The sequence below is a fragment of the Microcaecilia unicolor genome, chromosome 3 (genome assembly GCF_901765095.1).
Source record: "Microcaecilia unicolor chromosome 3, aMicUni1.1, whole genome shotgun sequence".
Classification (NCBI taxonomy): Eukaryota; Metazoa; Chordata; class Amphibia; order Gymnophiona; family Siphonopidae; genus Microcaecilia; species Microcaecilia unicolor.
Genome location: NC_044033.1, coordinates 39,092,965 through 39,112,207, shown reverse-complemented (window position 1 = coordinate 39,112,207; position 19,243 = coordinate 39,092,965). Strand labels below are relative to the sequence as shown.

The 19,243-nt window shown below is 44.4% G+C and overlaps 1 protein-coding gene across 1 annotated transcript in view; it reads left to right on the top strand.

The window, feature by feature from the left end:
- Window positions 1-19,243, top strand: part of NRXN1 (neurexin 1) — a 2,115,739-nt gene that overhangs the window by 1,003,103 nt on the left and 1,093,393 nt on the right. Inside the window, exon 13 of the mRNA XM_030195841.1 lies at window positions 1,998-2,379. Within this exon, the coding sequence (XP_030051701.1) occupies window positions 1,998-2,379 (382 nt within the window). The remainder of the gene's footprint in view (window positions 1-1,997; window positions 2,380-19,243) is intronic.

The following is a 19,243-nucleotide window of genomic DNA, read 5'->3' as shown; positions in this document are numbered from 1 at the left end:
ATAAACAAGCAGACCAACAGTTCTGAAGCGCTGTGCAGTTTATTAAAAGTCACCCGATGTGTCCACATTTCGCACTCAGGCTGCATCAGGCGTAACAACTGATACATAAATAGACATAAAAATGTATAAACATGAACATTAAAATCATATATATATAACAATAAATAGTTGAATTATTTATTTATTTACCGTCTTTTTTCATGTTACTAATATCAAAATCAATAAAAACCTAATGAACAAAATATAAGTCTAAATGAGGAAATGAATACACAAGTATGCCACATGCACAAAAGTATTTACAGAAATAAACCCAAGTGGATACCATTGCACATTAGTGTGAACAGACATAAGGAAAAAACATAACCCTTAGGGCCTTGTTTACTAAGCCACGCTATAGGTACGCTAACATTTTAGTGCATGCTAACGCACCTTTGTAAACAGGGTCCTTAAAAATATTTCCAGTGAGATGTGAAATGGTGAAATATTCACATTCAGCCATAAATAACTAATATAAATCCAAGTTTAAAATATAAGAACACTAGGAAAAAATGTCCGTTTCTGAGCGGAATGAAACGGGCGCTAGCAAGGGGCCCCCTCCCTCCGTCCCTCGAAACTACTTGCCTTGTTCGCTGTGGGCCATTTCGGGCCTCGAGTGTCAATAGCTCCGCCCTCGACGTCATGACGTTTTGACGCGTCATGACGTTTTGACGCGAGGGCGGTGCAGACACTCCAGGGCACACCGGATATCTCGGGCGCCTCAACTTCCGTGGAGGCTTCAGAACATTGGGGTTGCCTTTTATATATATAGATTAAAATGTGTCACATGCACAAAAAGAGTGATAAGAGTGGACAAGTGATTGCACAGTGAAATTTCACCATATCACTTCATGGCATGCATGCCAGCTACTTAGAGTCCATACCTCAGACAACATATTAGAATAAAACCAAACCAAAAGGGACACATACCTATAGGGGAATACAGCTAAAACCTCCCCAAATAGTAATAAAAAAAGAAAAGAAAAGAAAAGAAAAGTCTGTCCAAACAGCTTGTAAAAAAATGATAAAAGCAGTTCTAAAAACACTTTAAGAGCATTTGCTTTTTTAATTAAATATGTGTAAAAAGATGAAAACAATTCTAAAAACAATTTGAGAACATATGCTTTTGAAAAAGGGAAAATAATGCCAGAAAAATGGACAGTAGATGAGTCAGTACTCACAAAACAGCACTCATTAACTGAGAATCACAGCAGCACCTCCACTCCTTACAAGCAGTAAGACTGCCATCTTGCTTTCACTTCTAGCTTTATATTTAGCCTTATAGCTTTTAGTTCATGATGTCTGTTCGCACTAACATACAATCACGGTGTCTACTTGGGTTTATTTTTGTAAATCCTTTTGTGCTTGTGGCATACTTGTGTATTCAGTTCCTCATTTAGACATACATTTTGTCCTTTATTGGTAACATGATTCATTCAACTATTTATTGTTATATATATTATTTTAATCTTCATGTTTATTCATTTTTATGACTATTTATGTATCAGTTTTTATGCCTGACACAGCCTGAGGGCAAAATGTGGCCACATCGGGTGACTGTTTTAAAAAACTACACAGCACTTTAGAACTGGCCTGCTTGTTGGTCTATTACTTTTTAATAGTCTACACTATGCCACTAATCATTGTTAAATAGCTTCTAGAAGTTTCTATGTCATGAAATCATGCTTTGCTATGACAGACTGTTCATTAATATATATCACCAGTGCCAACCCCCACCTCCCCCCCAATCCTCCAACTGCATGATCAAACAAAAATGTCCTTCTGTTTTACTTGGTGCTTAATATTTATATTGTGTAAGCACATTGTAAGACGTTTGCATTGTAATCTAATCATTCATACAGAAGATAGTTAACTGTTTAATCTTGGAATTTTGATGTTACAATAGCTGGTATTCCAGAAATTGTATGCACTAAATCTGTTTTTGTTTGCTTTTATTTAAGGTCAAATGGCTGGCGACCACACACGGCTAGAATTCCATAACATCGAAACTGGCATAATAACAGAACGCCGTTATCTGTCTGCTGTCCCTTCCAATTTCATTGGCCATTTACAAAGCTTGACGTTCAACGGCATGGCCTACATCGATTTGTGTAAAAATGGAGACATAGCATATTGTGAACTAAACGCAAGATTTGGCTTCAGAAACATCATAGCTGACCCAGTGACCTTTAAGACAAAAGCAAGCTATGTTGCACTGGCCACACTACAAGCCTACACATCAATGCACCTTTTCTTCCAGTTCAAGACTACATCACCAGATGGATTAATATTGTATAACAGTGGAGACGGAAATGACTTCATTGTTGTAGAATTAGTTAAAGGGTAGGTACAATAGAGACAGAAGACATTAAATCTGTTTTAAGTGATAATTTATGCTGGCTAGGGTAGTAACATCGTTATTGACTAAAGACAGATGGACAAGAACCTATAACGAGAAGAATGGGTTTTTAAAACTTTCTCAAGGGTGTTAACTGGTTCTTTGCTTCCCAAAGTTGATTATATTCATGATTCGTTCACTTTGGGGGCAGGCTTCTTACTTTCTCTATTACTTAGAGTTTTCCCTCCAACACTCAGTCTGTGGTGCAGAATTTTATACCCAGATATTGAGTGCCAGTGTCCAGATACCAGCTGGTGCTGAATAACTGGGTACAGGCTGCTTATCTGGGTACTGGATATATTCAGATCTGTACCCAGATAGGTAACTGGATAAAGTTAGAATAGCCTTTTTTGTGTCCTACCCTTGTCCGGGCAGTTAGCTGGGTAGCAGCTAGAAATGTGTCACCCAAAAATGTACATACCATGTGCATTCCAATCTGGTGTCTGGAAATTTTCATTTTCTTTGGGATGCTTAATTTACATGCACACGTTTCTAAAAGAGTATAGTCTATTTGCAAAATGTGCACTCTTCCAAAAGAGTGTGTGCAGTTTAGAACAGAGTGTGCATTTTTCCAGAATAATGCTCACTATTTCCAAAGAGTACACGCATATATTATTAATCATGAATGCACAAAAAGGATGTCACACACCTTTCCAGAACACTTTGCAAATAGGACACACTCTTTGCAAAAAGGGCACACTCTGAAAAGTGTGCAACAACAGAGGCCAAAATCAGAAATTTCAGGATTTTTCTCATTTCAGGCAAAAAAAAACAAATCCATTTCATTTCAAATAAATGTATATCCCTATCAGTGAACTAAAATTTGCAGCTAACCCCCAAATTCCAGATGGCGCTGACAGATTGATGCCAAAATTTGTGCGCAAATCAGAGATTTGTGCACGTTAATTACTTAATCGGGTCAAGTATTGGCTAATTGGTGCAATTATTAGTGTTAACAAGCACTTAATTGACACCAAGTGGGGGTTACAAGCAGATCTGTGATCCGTGCACTTCTCCATCATACATGCCTAACTGATCTTGCACGGATCTTAAAAGGGGATGTGGTTGTGGGAGGAGCATGGCCCAGGCATAGCCACTTTTGCTCCAGGCCCCACCCCCCCGCCTCCTCTGCCCGCTCTCCCCATCCGCGTGGTCTGCTCACTTTTACTGCCCTGAAGCGCCGTTCTCCCTCCAGCACCGGCGATTCCCATAGCCAGCCTTCTGCAAGCGTGTGTCGTCGGGGCCTCTTCTCAGGCACGTCCCGCCTACTCTGCAACTTCCTGCGTCCCACCTTTGCGGAAAACAGGAAGTTGCAGAGTAGGCGGTACGCACCTGAGAAGAGGCTCCGACGACGTGCGCTGGCAGATGGCTGGCTATGGGAATCGCCGGTGCTGGAGGGAGAACAGCGCTTCAGGTCAGTAAAAATGACCAGAACTGACCATGTGCAGGGGGCTGTCATGGGGGGGAGAGGATGGAGAGGAAATGCAGCGGCGGGCGGATGGAGAGGAAATGTGGCAGGTGGAGAGGAAATGCGAGGCCTGTGCCCACCCAGTCCACCTCCAGGCCCATCTAAAAATTAAACTCTGGCTACGCTACTGGGGAGGAGCATGGGTGGGTCAAGGGCATCCGGAAAATTTGTGTGCAGTGTTACGGAATTCTGGGGATGGACGCTCAACTTGTGTGCCAGGATTTACACATCTCAACTGGCATAACTCCTGGAGTCCAAAGTGCTATGTGCTGTTTTATAAACAGTGCTTATCCCAGAGTGCTTTGTAGAATAGTGCTAAGTTCTGTTTTTTCCCGGCACCTAAGTTATGGCACTATTTACTGAATCCAGTCTTAATTAGGTAACACCCAGTTCTGCCCCAGAACATCCCAGCACTATGCGGATAGTGCTGATCTGACCTGTATCGCTCCATAGTGCAACCTCACCTTGAATATTGTGTTCAGTTCTGGTCGCCGTATCTCAAGAAAGAAATGGCGGAAATTAGAAAAGGTTGAAAGAAGAGCGACCAAAATGATAAAAGGGCTGGAACTCCTCTCATATGAGAAAAGGTTAAAGAGGTTAGGGCTCTTCAGCTTGGAAAAGAGACAGCTGAGGGGAGATATGGTTGAGGTTTACAAAATCCTGAGTGGTGTAGCACAAGTGGAAGTGAATCAAATTTTTGCTTGTTCCAAAAGTACAAAGACTAGGGGGCACTCAAGGAAGCTGCATGGAAATACTTTTAAAACAAATAGGAGGAAATATTATTTCACTCAGCGAATAGTTAAGCAGCGGAACTCTTTGCTGGAGGATGTAATAACAACGGTTACTATATCTGGGTTTAAAAAAGGTTTGGACGAGTTCCCGGAGGAAAAGTCCATAGTCTACTATTCAGATAGACATGGGAAGCCACTGCTTGCCCTGGGATTGGTAGCATGGAATGTTGCTACTATTTGGGTTTGTGCCAGGTACTTGTGACCTGGATTGGCCACTGTTGAAAACAGGATACTAGGATAGATGGACCATTGGTCTGACCAAGTATGGCTGTTCTTATGTTTTTATATGTGTTCTAATCAGCGGCATTATCTGAATACTGTTGCTAAAAATGTAGCTATGGAGTTGACCAGCTGGACTTACCTGGGTAGGAGCAATTTCTACCCAAATAAGTCCCGCTCATTATTGAACCCCTTGTTCCTTTGTATTGTAGTTTTTGTACCTTCTAAGGGGGTCTTTTACAAAGGTGTGCTAGTGCTTTTAGCGCACACTAAAAATAGGCGCAGGCTAAATGCTAGAGATGCCCATAGGAATAAATAGGAATACACTGGAGTCTTGTTATTTGAATCTAATATATAGTACTTTCATGCAGGGGCGTATCTGGACTTCGCCGTTAGGGGGGGGTCCAGAGCCGAGGTGAGAGGGCACATTTTAGCCTCCCCCCCCCCCCGCCGCCCACCCGCCATTGCCGACACCCCCGCCACCGCCAGAACCACCTCGAACAACTGTGGCCCACCCACGGACAACCCCCCGCCCGCCGTCACTGTGACATCGCCTACCTATGCTGGCGGGGGACCCCAACCCCCGCCAGCCAAAGTCTTCTTTCTTCGTTTGGTTTCTGATTCTGTCTGCAGATCACAAGGCTTCATTCTGTTTCTGTGAGTCTGACGTCCTGCACATTGTGTACGTGCAGCAGGACGTCAGACAGACTCAGAACCCCCCCCCCCCCCCCGCCAGCAAAGGTAGCAGACGGCGACAGCAGGTTGACGGCGGGTTGGCAGCGGGAGTGGGGGGGTTGAGAGGGTCGTTGGCAGGGGGTCCAGGGCCAAATCTACGGGGGCCCTGGCCCCCGTGACCCCATAGCAGCTACGCCCCTGCTTTCATGGCACTCTGTGTGATGCATATCACAATAAAATAATAACAAAAAAAAAATGACACCAGATAATAACTATTTGGCTCATCCAGTCTGCTCTGTTGTTTTTTCTCCGCTCTGTATAGATGAGTATAAACTTCCGTAGTAAAACCATTACAGATTCCCCTCACCTCTTACCACTACCATGTGTTTTACCCATCCTCTCAACCCTGGTTCCTTACCACTGTGCTCTAGATTTCACCCAATAAAGTTTGAATCTCAACGCTGCCAATGTTTACAGACGAGAAAGTGCTTTAAGTACTAGCACAGATGAGAATAGATAAAGCAGTGAGGCCTAATGGATTGCAATGCACAATGATAAAATAGCTCAAGGACAAGCTGCCTGTGTCCCTCACAGGTCTAATTGAACTTCTCAATACAGAAGAGGAGATGGAGGTGGGGTAGTGGATTCCTGAGGTACTAGAAGAGATCGGAAGTATTTTCTCATCACAAAGCTGGTAACAAGGAGGCCGTATAGATTTCTACACTGACTACTAGGGGTGTGTAGGACAAACAAGTTTTGCTCTGTGTAGTTTCCCATGTTGTTTTAGTGTGTTTTGTGTTGTTTTAATGTTCATTTTGGGAGACCATGCCCCCACCCCGATATTCAAAGTTATTTATCTGGCCATACACGGTCGCCGACCAATTAAATAGCATATCAGTGCCTACTTGTGGATATTCAGCAGGAGATAACTGGTTTTCTCCTGCTAAGTATCCATAGTTAGTGGTTAGCCGCTAATCATCTGTATAGCCAGTTAGGCACAGATATTCACCGCTTAATTGGTTATGCTCAGCGGTTAAAATAGGCAACATAAATGACAGGCCTATCTTTAACCGTTAAAAAGTTAACAGCGCTGAATATTAACTTAACCAGTTAACTTTTTAGCAGTTATAAAACTAATGGATATTCAATGCTGGTTGCTGGAAACAGACCAGCATAGAAATATCCAGTGTTACTCCATTCTCCAACATGGAGGTACGGGGAGCAGGTTGGCCACTAGACCACAAGGGAGGTTTGGGTCGGCAGCCCACTAGGGTCACAAGGTATGTTTTTGGATGCAGGGGGTTAGGCGGGCTGCAGATCCACCAGACCTCCAGCCCCCCTCACTGTCCTGACGTGCTGTGGGGGATTAGGGGGCACTAGCCACTAGGACCTTGCTTTTGGAAGGGGGCTGGGGGTCCCATGGACCTCCAGCCCCTGTGTTTGACAGGTCTGGGCTTTTGACAGCCTGGACCTGTCAAACAAGTGTGAGAGGATTCAGGCACAATCCTCCTGCATTTTCCCAGGATGATCAATATTGATAATGCACTTACGTTTACATGTTATTAGCGCTATTTTTAGGGCACTGTTTCAAGACAGTACAGGGAATTGATCATCAGGGCCTGAGTTTACTGAGATTAAAATGCAGCCCTACTTAATAGTGAACATTATTTGCAGAGAATGAGTCTCCAATGTCATGTGCCCGGGAGGGAAGGGTTAGGACAGCTGTTGTAGTTGGTGATTCGATCAGTAGGTGTGTAGATAGTTGGATGTCTGGTGAACATGAAGATCACTTGGTAACTTGACTGCCATGTGTGAAGGTGGTAGACCTCATGCATCACTTCGAGAAACTTTTAGGCATTGCTGGGGAGGAACTGGCTGTCATGGTATATATGGGTATCAATGACATAGGAAACCAAATGTAGGCTTTTAGGTAGAAAGTTGGAATCCAAACCACCAGAGTAGTTTTCTCCAATATTCTGCCTCATCCACGCATAGGACCCAGGAGACAGGCAGAGCTCTGGAGTCTCAAGGAAGGATTTAGATTTATTAGGTACAAGGCAACATTCTGGGAAAGGGGGGGGCCTTTTCCAGAAAAATGGGTTCCACCCAGGGGTGTGCTGGTAAATTTTTAACAACAGGCTCTTTCTCCAGACGTAGCCAGCTCTGCAGTTGGAAGGGCCAGGGGTAGCCGGGGTGGGGGAGGAGGAGCAACACTTGCCTCTCTCTCCTCCCTCACTTCGTGGGGGCACGCTAGGCATACCTTTGCTGGCAGCCAATAAATGGACTGCCAGCACTCCCAACGTCTTGCTCTGAGCAGCATGCTGAAACTTCTCACACATGCTGGAGAAGTCCCAGTCTGCTGCTCAGAGCTGGAAACAAGGAGTGGGGAGCAGCAGCAGTCTATTTTACTTGGCTGGCAGGGCTCAGCATCCCCACCAGCAAAGTAAAAGAGAATTCAGCAGGGGGCCCAAGCCCACATTTTGGGAGCCAGTTGTTAAAATAGCCATGGAGGGCCCTACTTTAACAACCGGCTCCCAAAATTCTTAAAAACTTAACAACCGGCTCTTGCGAGCCTGTGAGAGCCTGCTCCAGCACACCACTGGTTCCACCTTAACTAGGGTAGAATCAGGTTGCTGGCATCAACATTTAAAAAGGAGACAGAGCAGCTTTTAAACTAGACTCTGGGGGAAAACTCAGTTACTCAAAGCACATGCTTTGGAACAAGGTGCCTTAGAGGTATATTGTCAAAACAGGGAAATTAGGGCATCCCAAGTTGCAAAAGAACGCAATAATATACCAGGTGCCTTTAAATAAAGAGCAGGCATTCTTGAAAGATTGCAAATTATCACTGTCAACTGCTGAACAAGTTGCTAATAGTGTGATAGCATGGCCCTGGCAGCAGGCAAACACAGGCCTTTACAAAACTCAGACAGTGGGTAAAAAGTGAACACAAGTTTCTTTTATTCTATGATCAAAAGGGAAACATACAGCAACTTTTGTCTTTCAAAGGCTGTTATCTCTAGCAAACAAAATCAAAGTCTGATTCATATCAGGGTGCCCAGGGGAACACTTAAATTCAGCAGTAACAAGCAAGGAAAGGCAGCGCTCCAGCTAAGCCACAAAGGGTCCAGAGTTTTTCACTGTTCAGAGATGAAACCTTTTCCTACCTTGGGGAATCATCTGGTATCTTACACACATGTGGTAGCTGCATACGCTGGAGGGAGGATCCTTCCTTCTCTACCCTCTTGGCTTGTCTTCCTTCTGTGGTTTTTAACTGCCCTGGATGCACCACACCCTCTCTTAAACTTTCCAGAGCCCATACGTTTAAGGTGACACTGTGAGGGAATGTTGTCAAGGGAAACTGGCAACTTTTTGTACATTCCATAACAAATAGAAATAAAAAAACATTGTTTGACATGTCTATAAAAATACTACAAGCCTAGTAAATAAGATGGGAGTGTTAGAATAAATAGACCTAGATGAAAAGGTAGCTAGAATAGGCATCTCTGAGACTTGGTGGAAGAAAGATAACCAATGGGCAGATTGGATAGGCCACATGGTCTACTACTACTACTACTTATCATTTCTATATGTCACGTATGTGAATGTTTCCTTGACTCTGCTCACCTCACCCTCTGGTGGCCAGAACCGGTGGCTGCTATGGACTGTCACCCGTTCTAGACTTCAGCCCAGTCTGGTCCGGATCTTCCGGGCTGCCAGACTTGCTTTTCTTGTTTGTGCCTGAACAGCACCCGTAGCTGCCTTGTGAGCCCTGCAGCTGAGCTTCAGCAGCTGAGGGGCTTTATTAACCTGCTGGAAACTTCTGTGTTTGCCTTTGCATCGCCTAAGGTCCCTGGTATGTGGGTGTGTTCTGTGCACTTCTGCCTAGTCCAGTTCTAGTCTGAGTTTCTTGTCTGGCTCTAGTTTGTTTGTGTGTAGTTAGCTGTGGTTTTATTGCTTAGTTCTTAGTCTTGTTTCTGGTCTGCCTTTCCTTGTCTTGTGTCTGTGTTTCTTTCTTAGTGGCTGCTTGGCAGTTTTCAGTCCTGACTCTTTTCTGTCAGTATTTGTTCCCTGTTTCAGTGGCTGCTTGTCAGCTGTTAGTTCCTGTCCTTTAGCTTGTCCATTTCCTGCTTTGTGTAGTATTGTCTGTCTGTGAGACCTAGCCCAGTTTCATGCCTTGCTGCCCATGTTTATTCCTTTCCCCTCTGACCCTCAGTCCCTGTTCAGCCTAGTGGGTATCTAGTTCCTGCCCTGTCTGGTAAGTCCTGCCGGACACCTGCACCTAGGGGCTCAACTCCTGAGGAACGGCGGTCAAGTGCAGGTGAAGTCTAGCGGATCCTGTCAGAGTTCTGCCTTATCTCTGGTGTGGGGGTGGTTTTGCCTGCCACTGCTGCTCCACGGCAGTGGCCCAAGGGCTCATGAACCTAGTTTCTGCCTTCAAAAAGGGGACACTATAGTGCTACTAGATGTACGCAGCGCTGTACACTTGAACATGAAGAGACAGTCCCTGCTCGACAGAGCTTACAGTCTATATCTGCCTACATCTTTCTATGTTTCTATGTCATACTAGGGTATAAATTATATCACAGTGATAGGGTAGATCAAATTGATGGAGGAGTAGTATCATATATGAAAGGCTGACCTCTAGTAGTACTACCATAAAACTACTGCTAGAGTCATAGCTGCCATGTTAGAGCAGCAGCCGCGAGAGGCAGGAACGAGTGGGGTTCACTCCTGTCCTAATGACCCCTTGACTGCCAGGGAGATGAAAGTAGGCCTGGGGAGGCCTACGTGGACATGGGGGGGGGGGGTGTCAGATTGAGGGGTTTCCTCTATTGGTGGTGGGTTGTGAGTTTGGATTAGAATTGGAGGGGATTGGTATTAGGGGGGCTTGTAATGATGGTAGGATTGAATCAGAAACAGGAGAGAATTGAATCAGGTTGGCTTGTAATGGTGATAGTGGGAGATTGGAGTTGGGGAAGAAGACATATAATCTGTAGCATGGTTCATGGGGGGAGGGGCAGTCATGTTATGGGGGGTTGGGAAGGAGGGAATAGGTGTGAGATATGAAGGCCTCGACTCAATAACTATGCCAGCACCAGTATAGCTAAGCAACCAAAGTTAGGACTGCTATTTATGATGCTTGGTTGCTTAGCAATGCAGATGCTGGCACTGAATATTGTCAACACCCAAATAGCTCCCGGCTCCTCTCTGACTCCACCTCGGAACACCCCACTCCTGCCCACTTTTAAAATGGCTGGTTAGTGCTGATATTTATCGGCACTGCTTGGCTAAATGCCTCTGAACATTGCTGGCCTGCTGAGTGTGATTAAAGGGGGCTTACCTGCTTAAATCACTTTGAATATCAACTTGAAAGTTTAGATAAAATAAATGACAGCTTCATGGAGCAGCTGGTTCAGGAACAAACAAGAGGGGGAGCAATTCTAGATCTAGTCTTTAGTGGAATACATAATTTGGTGCAAGAGGTAATGGTGATGGGGCCACTTGGCAACAGTGATCATAACATGATCAAATTTGATTTCATTAGTGGAGTAAGTATACACAGGAAATCCACTTCATTAGCATTTAGCTTTTATAAAGGACACCATGATAAATGAGGAAAATAGTAAAAAAATACACAGAGGAGGGAGAGACAAGATGGCGACGTGAAGGGAACGCAGTCAAGCAGCCCCGCTCCTAACCTTCACTCTTTGACGTGTAAAAGGAAAATTTCCTACTCACCTATGCCTAAAAGGAAGGGTAAGCAGCGTGTTTGCCCCGCCACGCGGACCTATGGACCGCTTCACTGCACCTGGACCTCTTTTGGGGCTGGATTCCTCGCTGCTGGAGGGAGCGGTGGGAGGTGACCCACTTCTCCAGCTTGAAGCTGAAACTTCTCTCAGCCCCGACGATCGGATGCCTCCACTCATGCCGGCGGCGGAGCAGCGACGTGTTCAGGAAACCCCTTACTTTGACGCTCAGGGAATGCTTCCTGTAGCAGGGTCAGGTCGCTGCATTAAACCGCCCGATACATCTACTCAGACGAGTGAGGCACAGGAGGGAGTCGGTGTTTTTGCTGACTCTAAAGCTGCCAAGGAGACACAGCCTTCGTAGGAATTAGAGATTGGAACTTCTCTGAGTAAGTCTTTCTTACCTATAAAACCTTCAACTATTACTTTGGACACCATATGGGAAGCTCTTTTATTTATTTATTTATTTATTGTTTGCATTTGTATCCCACATTTTCCCACCTCTTTGTGGCTTACAATAAGATATGAATAATGAAATACAGTTGTTACAAATTGGTTATGGGTTACATTGTACAAGTTATGCGAGATAATCAAATTATCATTAGGAATATCACAATGGGACATCAACAGGGAGACTTTGGGAGGAGACAATGGGAAGCTTAAGGGCAGTGTTAAGACACAGAGGCACATGGTGTACATATTTCTGTAAGTATATGTATGAGTAATGTGGAATTAGGGGGGATGAGAGATCATAAGTGGATGTGTGATGCATTGATGTAAGTGAGTGTGGACTCTATGTGTTTTGGTTTTTTCCGTAAATTGTCTCAAACAGATGGGTCTTCAGTAATCTGCGGAAGGATGCTTGTTCGTGGATCGCTCTTAAGTTGCATGGCAGTGTGTTCCAAAGCTGCGTGCTCGTGTGAGAAAAGGTTGACGCGTGTAGCGTCTTGTATTTCACGCCCTTGAAAGTAGGGAAATGGAGGTTGAGGTATGTTCGGGAAGATCTCCTAGCATTTCTGGGTGGTAGGTCAATCAACTCGGACATGTAGGCTGGGGCTTCGCCGTGAATGATCTTGTGGACTAGTGTGCATACCTTAAAGGTGATGCGTTCCTTCAGTGGAAGCCAGTGTAGTTTCTCTCGTAGTGGTGTTGCCCTTTCATATTTTGGTTTTCCGAAGATGAGTCTGGCTGCTGTGTTCTGGGCTGTTTGAAGTTTCCTCAGTGTTTGCTCTTTGCAGCCTGCATATAATGAGTTGCAGTAATCCAGATGGCTGAGGACGAGGGATTGCACTAGGTTACTAAAGACGAATCTTGGGAAGAATGGTCTTATCCTTTTCAGTTTCCACATGCAGTAGAACATCTTCTTAGTTGTGTTGTTTGCGTGGGTTTCAAGTGTACCAGGCATTGAGTTTTTTCTACATTTAATTTCAGACGGAATGTGTCTGCCCATGTGTTCATGATGTGTAGGCTTTGATTGATTTCGTTGGAGATTTCGTTGGAGATTTAAGTTTGGAAACTATAAATCCCCCTTGTTTGCATCAAAGCAAACTCCCCAACATCGTCAATCACATCCGTATAAAATCCCCCACCTACCAATTTTATTAACACAATTCTCCCACCTTTCCTGGTCCTCCAGCAGTTCCTGGGACTCACCTGGAGTCCATCCCTGGCCTTATAGTGGAACAGGGCAAGAGCAGATCGCTTTGCTCCCTTCCCATCTGGCTTCAGGTATCAAAATGGTGGTCCTGATCCCTATTGGTAGTTTCACAATACTATCACTAGGGGTCAACCTTCTATATAAGGGCAAATTGCCCTTTTGTGAGGCTAGCACTAGAGATCATAGTGGCCATTCTTTTTCCTGGAGTTGGATGGGGTGGAAGTGGAGGGGTGGCTGCTCCTGTCCCAGCCCAGTATATCATCACCAATCACTTCCATGTAAGTCCTGAGGGTGTTGGGGCTGGCTGTTGGGGGCAAGTTTCCATTGGTACATGCGGGTAAATCTTGGATTCAAGGAGGGGCTTTTCAAATGATGGAATCCAGATGTGTCATAGAATTGAGGGTGACATTGGAGGAGTCAGGGGAGTTCTGCAGGTTCAGGGTTGACTACAGAAGAGTGTTGGAAGTGATTCAAAGTTGTGACTGGGGATATTGGAGGGTTTCACATTGACACATGGGGTTTCAGGAGGTTCAGGAATGAGATTTGGGTGTTGGGGGTTCAGGGTTGTGATTGGAGGTGTCTGGAGGTTCAGGTTGTGCTTGGAGGGTCAAGCGGGGGATCAGATATGTGGGAGGAGCACCATTATGGCAGATGTGGTCACCATTATATTTATCTCTTCTTCTGCTGGTACCACGTTACCTGCAGTGGCAGATAGTGGTAGCAGGGTGCCATGCGGTGTCTGCCCTGTGCAGGAATGCAGGGCAGATGTTGGGTTTTCCCCCTACATTTACTGCACAGGCTTTGCACTTACCACACATTATGTTTTGCTGGTGATTGTGTTAAGTGCAAATTTTTACAGAACTTTAGCAAAAGAGCCCACGATCATAGGGGCAATAGAGAACTGAGCTGCAAGATGGCTGCCTAATTAGAAGGCTGTGCAGCACACAATCTGAAAATCCCGACTCTTCATTTCCTGATAGTGACATTTAGTGTTGACAATTGAAACTTGGATTCTCACTGATACTAAGAGCAAACAAACCATTGGATTTTATGGATATCTACTGGCCAGTTGGTCAAAAGGCCCAATTCTGGCCCTTCCTCCCCAGAAGACTAGTACAATGAAAGAACTGGACGTAACACTAGCAGTAGTCATTCAGGAAATCCTCTAGTTGAAAGAATTGATGTGTGACAACAGTAGCACATAAATGTTATGTGCAACTGACTGCCTTGTTGATTGTTCATGCACATGGAATCTATGGAAAAACAAATGACAGCCCACATTGATTCATGATTCACTGGTGTCCCGGCAGTTGGACTAAAACTTTGAGGATCTGAGTAAATTGACTGTGCCTCCCAGAAGACTGTGAGGGCTCCAACGTATCAGCATTTTTGGAAGAATTCCTGCCAAGTCTTGGATTATCCAGAGCACATCATGCACCTTCACTTTCAACCTATGGCCTGAAGTCTCAAATGAATTGTGGTGCACACTTTGTGCTACCAACAAGTGGTTCAAATGATGAAGACCACAAAGGCTAAGGCCCCCCTGCATTTCCAAAGCCAGTGGATATCTGTCTTCCTGGATTTAAATAAAGACACCGTGGCTCAGAGAAGCCAATTGCTGTTATTATGGGATGCTAGAGAAGGCCAACACACAATTCAGGCTCTACTACCCTGCCCGAATGAGGGTCACTGTCAATAACATGACACAAAATTTTGAGGACCCGACTGTGTTGTACAACTTCATCCATGACATGGTATATACTGGAATGCAAGAGTGTACCTGAAGCTGGACCTCAAATATTTTCTACTGCTTCCCTGTTGACTGATTAGCAGTGTAAGACATACTCTCCAGTAGCACTTGTGTTTAATATTGTTTGCGTGTCCCCAACCATATTCAGTGGTCCCATTTTATGATTTGTCTTTAGATTATATTGTTAACATGGTATGCTGTGTGAGAGGGAGTGTGTGTGTGTGTGGGGGGGGGGGGGTGTTCAGTGAAAGGGAAGGGTAGGTATTTTTGTCTGTAGTTGAGTGAGTTTGTCCACAGAAGAGCCAAGAAACCCCGTTTCCAATTGGCAAGCTGCAGGTTGGTACTGCTATCAAATTGGTACACTCTCTAAGCCATATGTTTAACCTTTTCAGATTCTTTGTTGCTGTGGGTTGCGGAATTGTTCTGAAGTTCAACCAGATTGTGGTAGATATTCTGTGCTATGTAGTATGCTCTACTGTATTACTGTTTGGGTTTGGGTGGAATCATTGGGGGTTCCCTGGCTCTCTTCCTGATTTCATACATTTCTTAATGCTGACCATGCTTAGTCTTCAGTGATCTAATATACTTGCACGTATTACGATGGTCTGGAAGTCAGAGGGATTAAATAACCTCTTTAAAGGACAAAAGCTTCTTCTGCATTTGGACAAAGCTATATCAGTTGTTATTTATTTTATTTTTTTGCAAGACACATATGAAATCCACTTTCATTCATATCCTCATCTATAAGCAGTGTTCGTTGCTTGCTTATGTTGCAGCTGATGAGAATTGGAATGGACTGGCTATTTTAGTTAATAAGTCTACCCCTTACACATACAATTCAATGTGCAGGTATTGATGGATGGTGTGCTATCACTGTTATAATGTTTGATAAAACATACTTTTGTTAATCTTTATGCACTGGTGGCAAACACTTCCACATTTTTCGAGAGCTGATTGCTGAAGTTTTGCAACTTGCTGTAGGGCTCGTTATTTGTGGAGGTATTTTAACTTCTCATTAGATCCAGTTCTGGATCAGCAGTTGCATCTTCTCGTGAGGCCCTTACAATTGCTAACAGTACTGCTGTCGGCAATTCAGGAACTAGGGATTTTCAGATCTGTGGAGACTGCTGTACTCTACAATGAAAGATTTTACTTCTTATTCTGCTCCCCATCACTCCTATTCTAGGTTGTATTTTGTTTTCCAGTAACTACATGGCTGTGTTCCCCAGTTACTCAGGCTTCTATTGGACCTATCACTACCTTGTGCCATGCCATGGTGACTATATTGCTTGTTACTCTTTCCCCTAGGTTTACTACAAGAAGATAAAGTTTGTGATCTTATTAAAAGAATTACTGAAGAGTATTTTGAGCATAACAATGTTGTACATCTATCTTTGATGGTGAAATGCCTATAAGGCAACTGGCTATGAAAAAATATTAGCATACTCAACACAGATTAATAAACAGCATCAGCTCGTTATGACTCAATTGGAAACTGAGCTGCTCCTTGAGCATGTCACTATACCCTCCATTGCCCCAGGTACAAAAAAGCATAGATTACAAGCCCTCTTGGGACAGAGAAAGTACCTGCATATACCCCCAGATTCCATATAATACATGATGAGTAGCACATATTAAATTGTGTGCATGGACAAGTTACATACACTACTCAATTGAGTAACAAGACAAATAGTCATAACAGCCAATTATCATGACTATCATGGAATTTATGCACACTTTTTTCCAGGTGTATTCTAAAAAGAGGCATGTGTAAATTCCAATGTATATAGCTGAAAAGGGGGGCGTAGCCATAGGAGGAGTGTTGGAGATGTCAATCACATTTATGCATGTTGTTATAGAATTTGGGGAAAGCTGTGTATATTTAGGCATGGGCATTTACACCAGATTTCAGTAGAGTAAATGGCTGTGCATTCCCCCGGTCTATGTGCTATTCTATAAACTGCATCTTACTGTAGACACGGTTTATAGAATAGTGTTATGTGCATTATTCTAATGTGCCTACATTTATTTATTTGGATTTTTGCTCACACCTTTTTCAGTAGTAGCTCAAGGTGAGTTACATTCAGGTACACTGGATATTTCTCTGTCCCAGGAGGGCTCACAATCTAAGTTTGTACCTGAGGGTTAAGTGACTTGCCCAAGATCACAAGGAGCAGCAGCGGGATTTGAACCAGCCACCTCTGGATTGCAAGACGGGTGCTCTAAACACTAGGCCACTCCTCCACTAGCAACATTCCGTGTAGAATCTCCAATAGTAGCAACATTCCATGTTCCACTGCACTAACCACTAGGCTACTCCTCCCTGCCAACATTCTGTGTAGAATCTCCAATAGTAGCAACATTCCATGTTCCACTGCTCTAACCACTAGGCCACTCCTCCACTCCACATTCAGTGCTCTAACCGCTAGGCCACTCCTCCACTCCACATTTAAGATACCTTATACAGAATCCAACCCATAATGTGTACAGCACCGACTACATCCAGTAGTGCTATAGTAATGATTATTAGCAGTAGAAATCAGTAAACCCAAAGGCATGCATTCATATCAACCCATTGTGTGCCAGCCCACCTGCTGAAGCTCTTGAGGTTACAGAAAGTGGTTGGCTCTGACTCTAGTATCTTTTGCAAAAATGGAAATTGGCATCTTATTTGGTGGTAACAGCTTTGACACAATGTCCTCTCATTTATTAGTGGTGACTCCAGCACAACATCCCCTTCTTTCTCCTCTATTCTCTGACGAGCACCATTATCTCCCACTCCCCTCTTTCACTGGGGATGGCATGCCACTATAGCTGTAGCCGCTCGTTCATGGTGTCCTGCAGAGCCACACTAATCCACCCCCCCCCCCCCCCCTCCAAAGCTTGTCTGTAGTAGAGCTGTGCTGGGAGTGAGAATGGAAATACAGGGCTTATTAGTTGATCCAAGAGGAAAACCAAACCAAGAAACACATAGTTAGAGGGAAGTGAATCCCTTACCCCTTCCAAACACTACCCATCTCTCCTGTAACCTCTTCCTGCTATTTCTTTGGGACAATACAGCATTATGGTCCCATTTAGTCAAACACCACTATCTCCCATAAGATGTAACAAGGGAATTACTGTTTAATTTTTGTGAAAAAAAGGAGATGGTTTTACTCTCTATTCACTTTCAATTTTAGACTCAACCATAAGTCTCTGCATTTTAGAGCTGCCAAAGGGAAGCAATTTTAAAGATATTTTTCAGACTGTGACATCAAATACTGGCACAATTCCCTCCTGCTTCTCCATATCCTTCCAGTAAAATAACACAATTCTGGTGACTACAGGGTGGAGGAGAAGGACAAAATACAGCTATTGCCTACCCTTGATCCAGCCCAGCTAGCACAAAAATCTTTATTAGAAACTTCCTTTTTGCATCCGAAGAAAGAGACATTTGATTGTTTCATTATACTTGAGTCTGATGACATCTCCTTGGCACATTTCTTTGTGTACCGTTTTAGACGGACAAGTGTCTAAACACTTTTTACTCCAATTAAGACTCCTGAGGCAGGCCTGTGGCTGAAACACAGTACTGTGTTGAGTCTTCAATAAAGTTTATTCTTTTACACACCATCATAGTCTCTATGTCCTGAAGTAATTGGTCCATTTCCCACTTGTTTTTGCGCATCTATACCTCGTGGGATTTTGTGTTCATCCACTCAGTGGAGAGCCTGCCCTATTTGTTTTCCCCGCCCTCGTCTGACATAACTTGCGCGAGGGCGGGACTCAGGGAGGGAAGACCCGAAGGGAGGTGATCTGCAGACTGCCGCTGCTGCGCTTCTTTCACACGGAGCAAGGTCGAGGTGAGGCACTATGATTTGAATTCAGGGGGACCCGGCCCAGTAGTGGATGGAGGGGGGCAGCGGTGGTGACGACCTCGGGGGGAGTGGGGCCCGGGCCCCGGGGGTGGCCTTGCCCCGGGCCCTGCCCAGTCTCTCTGCGGCCCTGCTCAGGCACTCATAGCACCCACAGAGTTGGTGCCTGTGGACAGAAGACAGCTATTTATAGTTTTTTCACCTCCTTGATTGTATTGTAAAAACCTCTATATACAGGGCCAGTGCTAGGGTCTATGGCACCCCCCTGAAATCTATCAGTCGCCTCCGCCCCACCGTGGTCCAGCCCAGCCCAGCATCTTCTTTCACTCTTCTCTCTCCTCCCTTCTCCTGCCTACCCCCTTTTTCAGACCCAGATCCAGCTAGATCTTCATTCTCTTATCTGTCCCCTGGCTCAACTCCCACCTTCAGCTCTGCCTCTAGATAAACGGGTCTGGTGCACCATGGAGAAACCATGGAGAGACAAATATCCATGCAGGCAAGAGAAATTATAATGACATTGGAGGAAGAATGAAGAGAATCCTTAAAAGAAGGAATGTGATGACAGAGATAAAACCAAGAACAAGTAGAGACAGAGGAGTGAAGTGAAACTATAGACATGAAGGTTGGAAAATTGTTTAAGTTTCT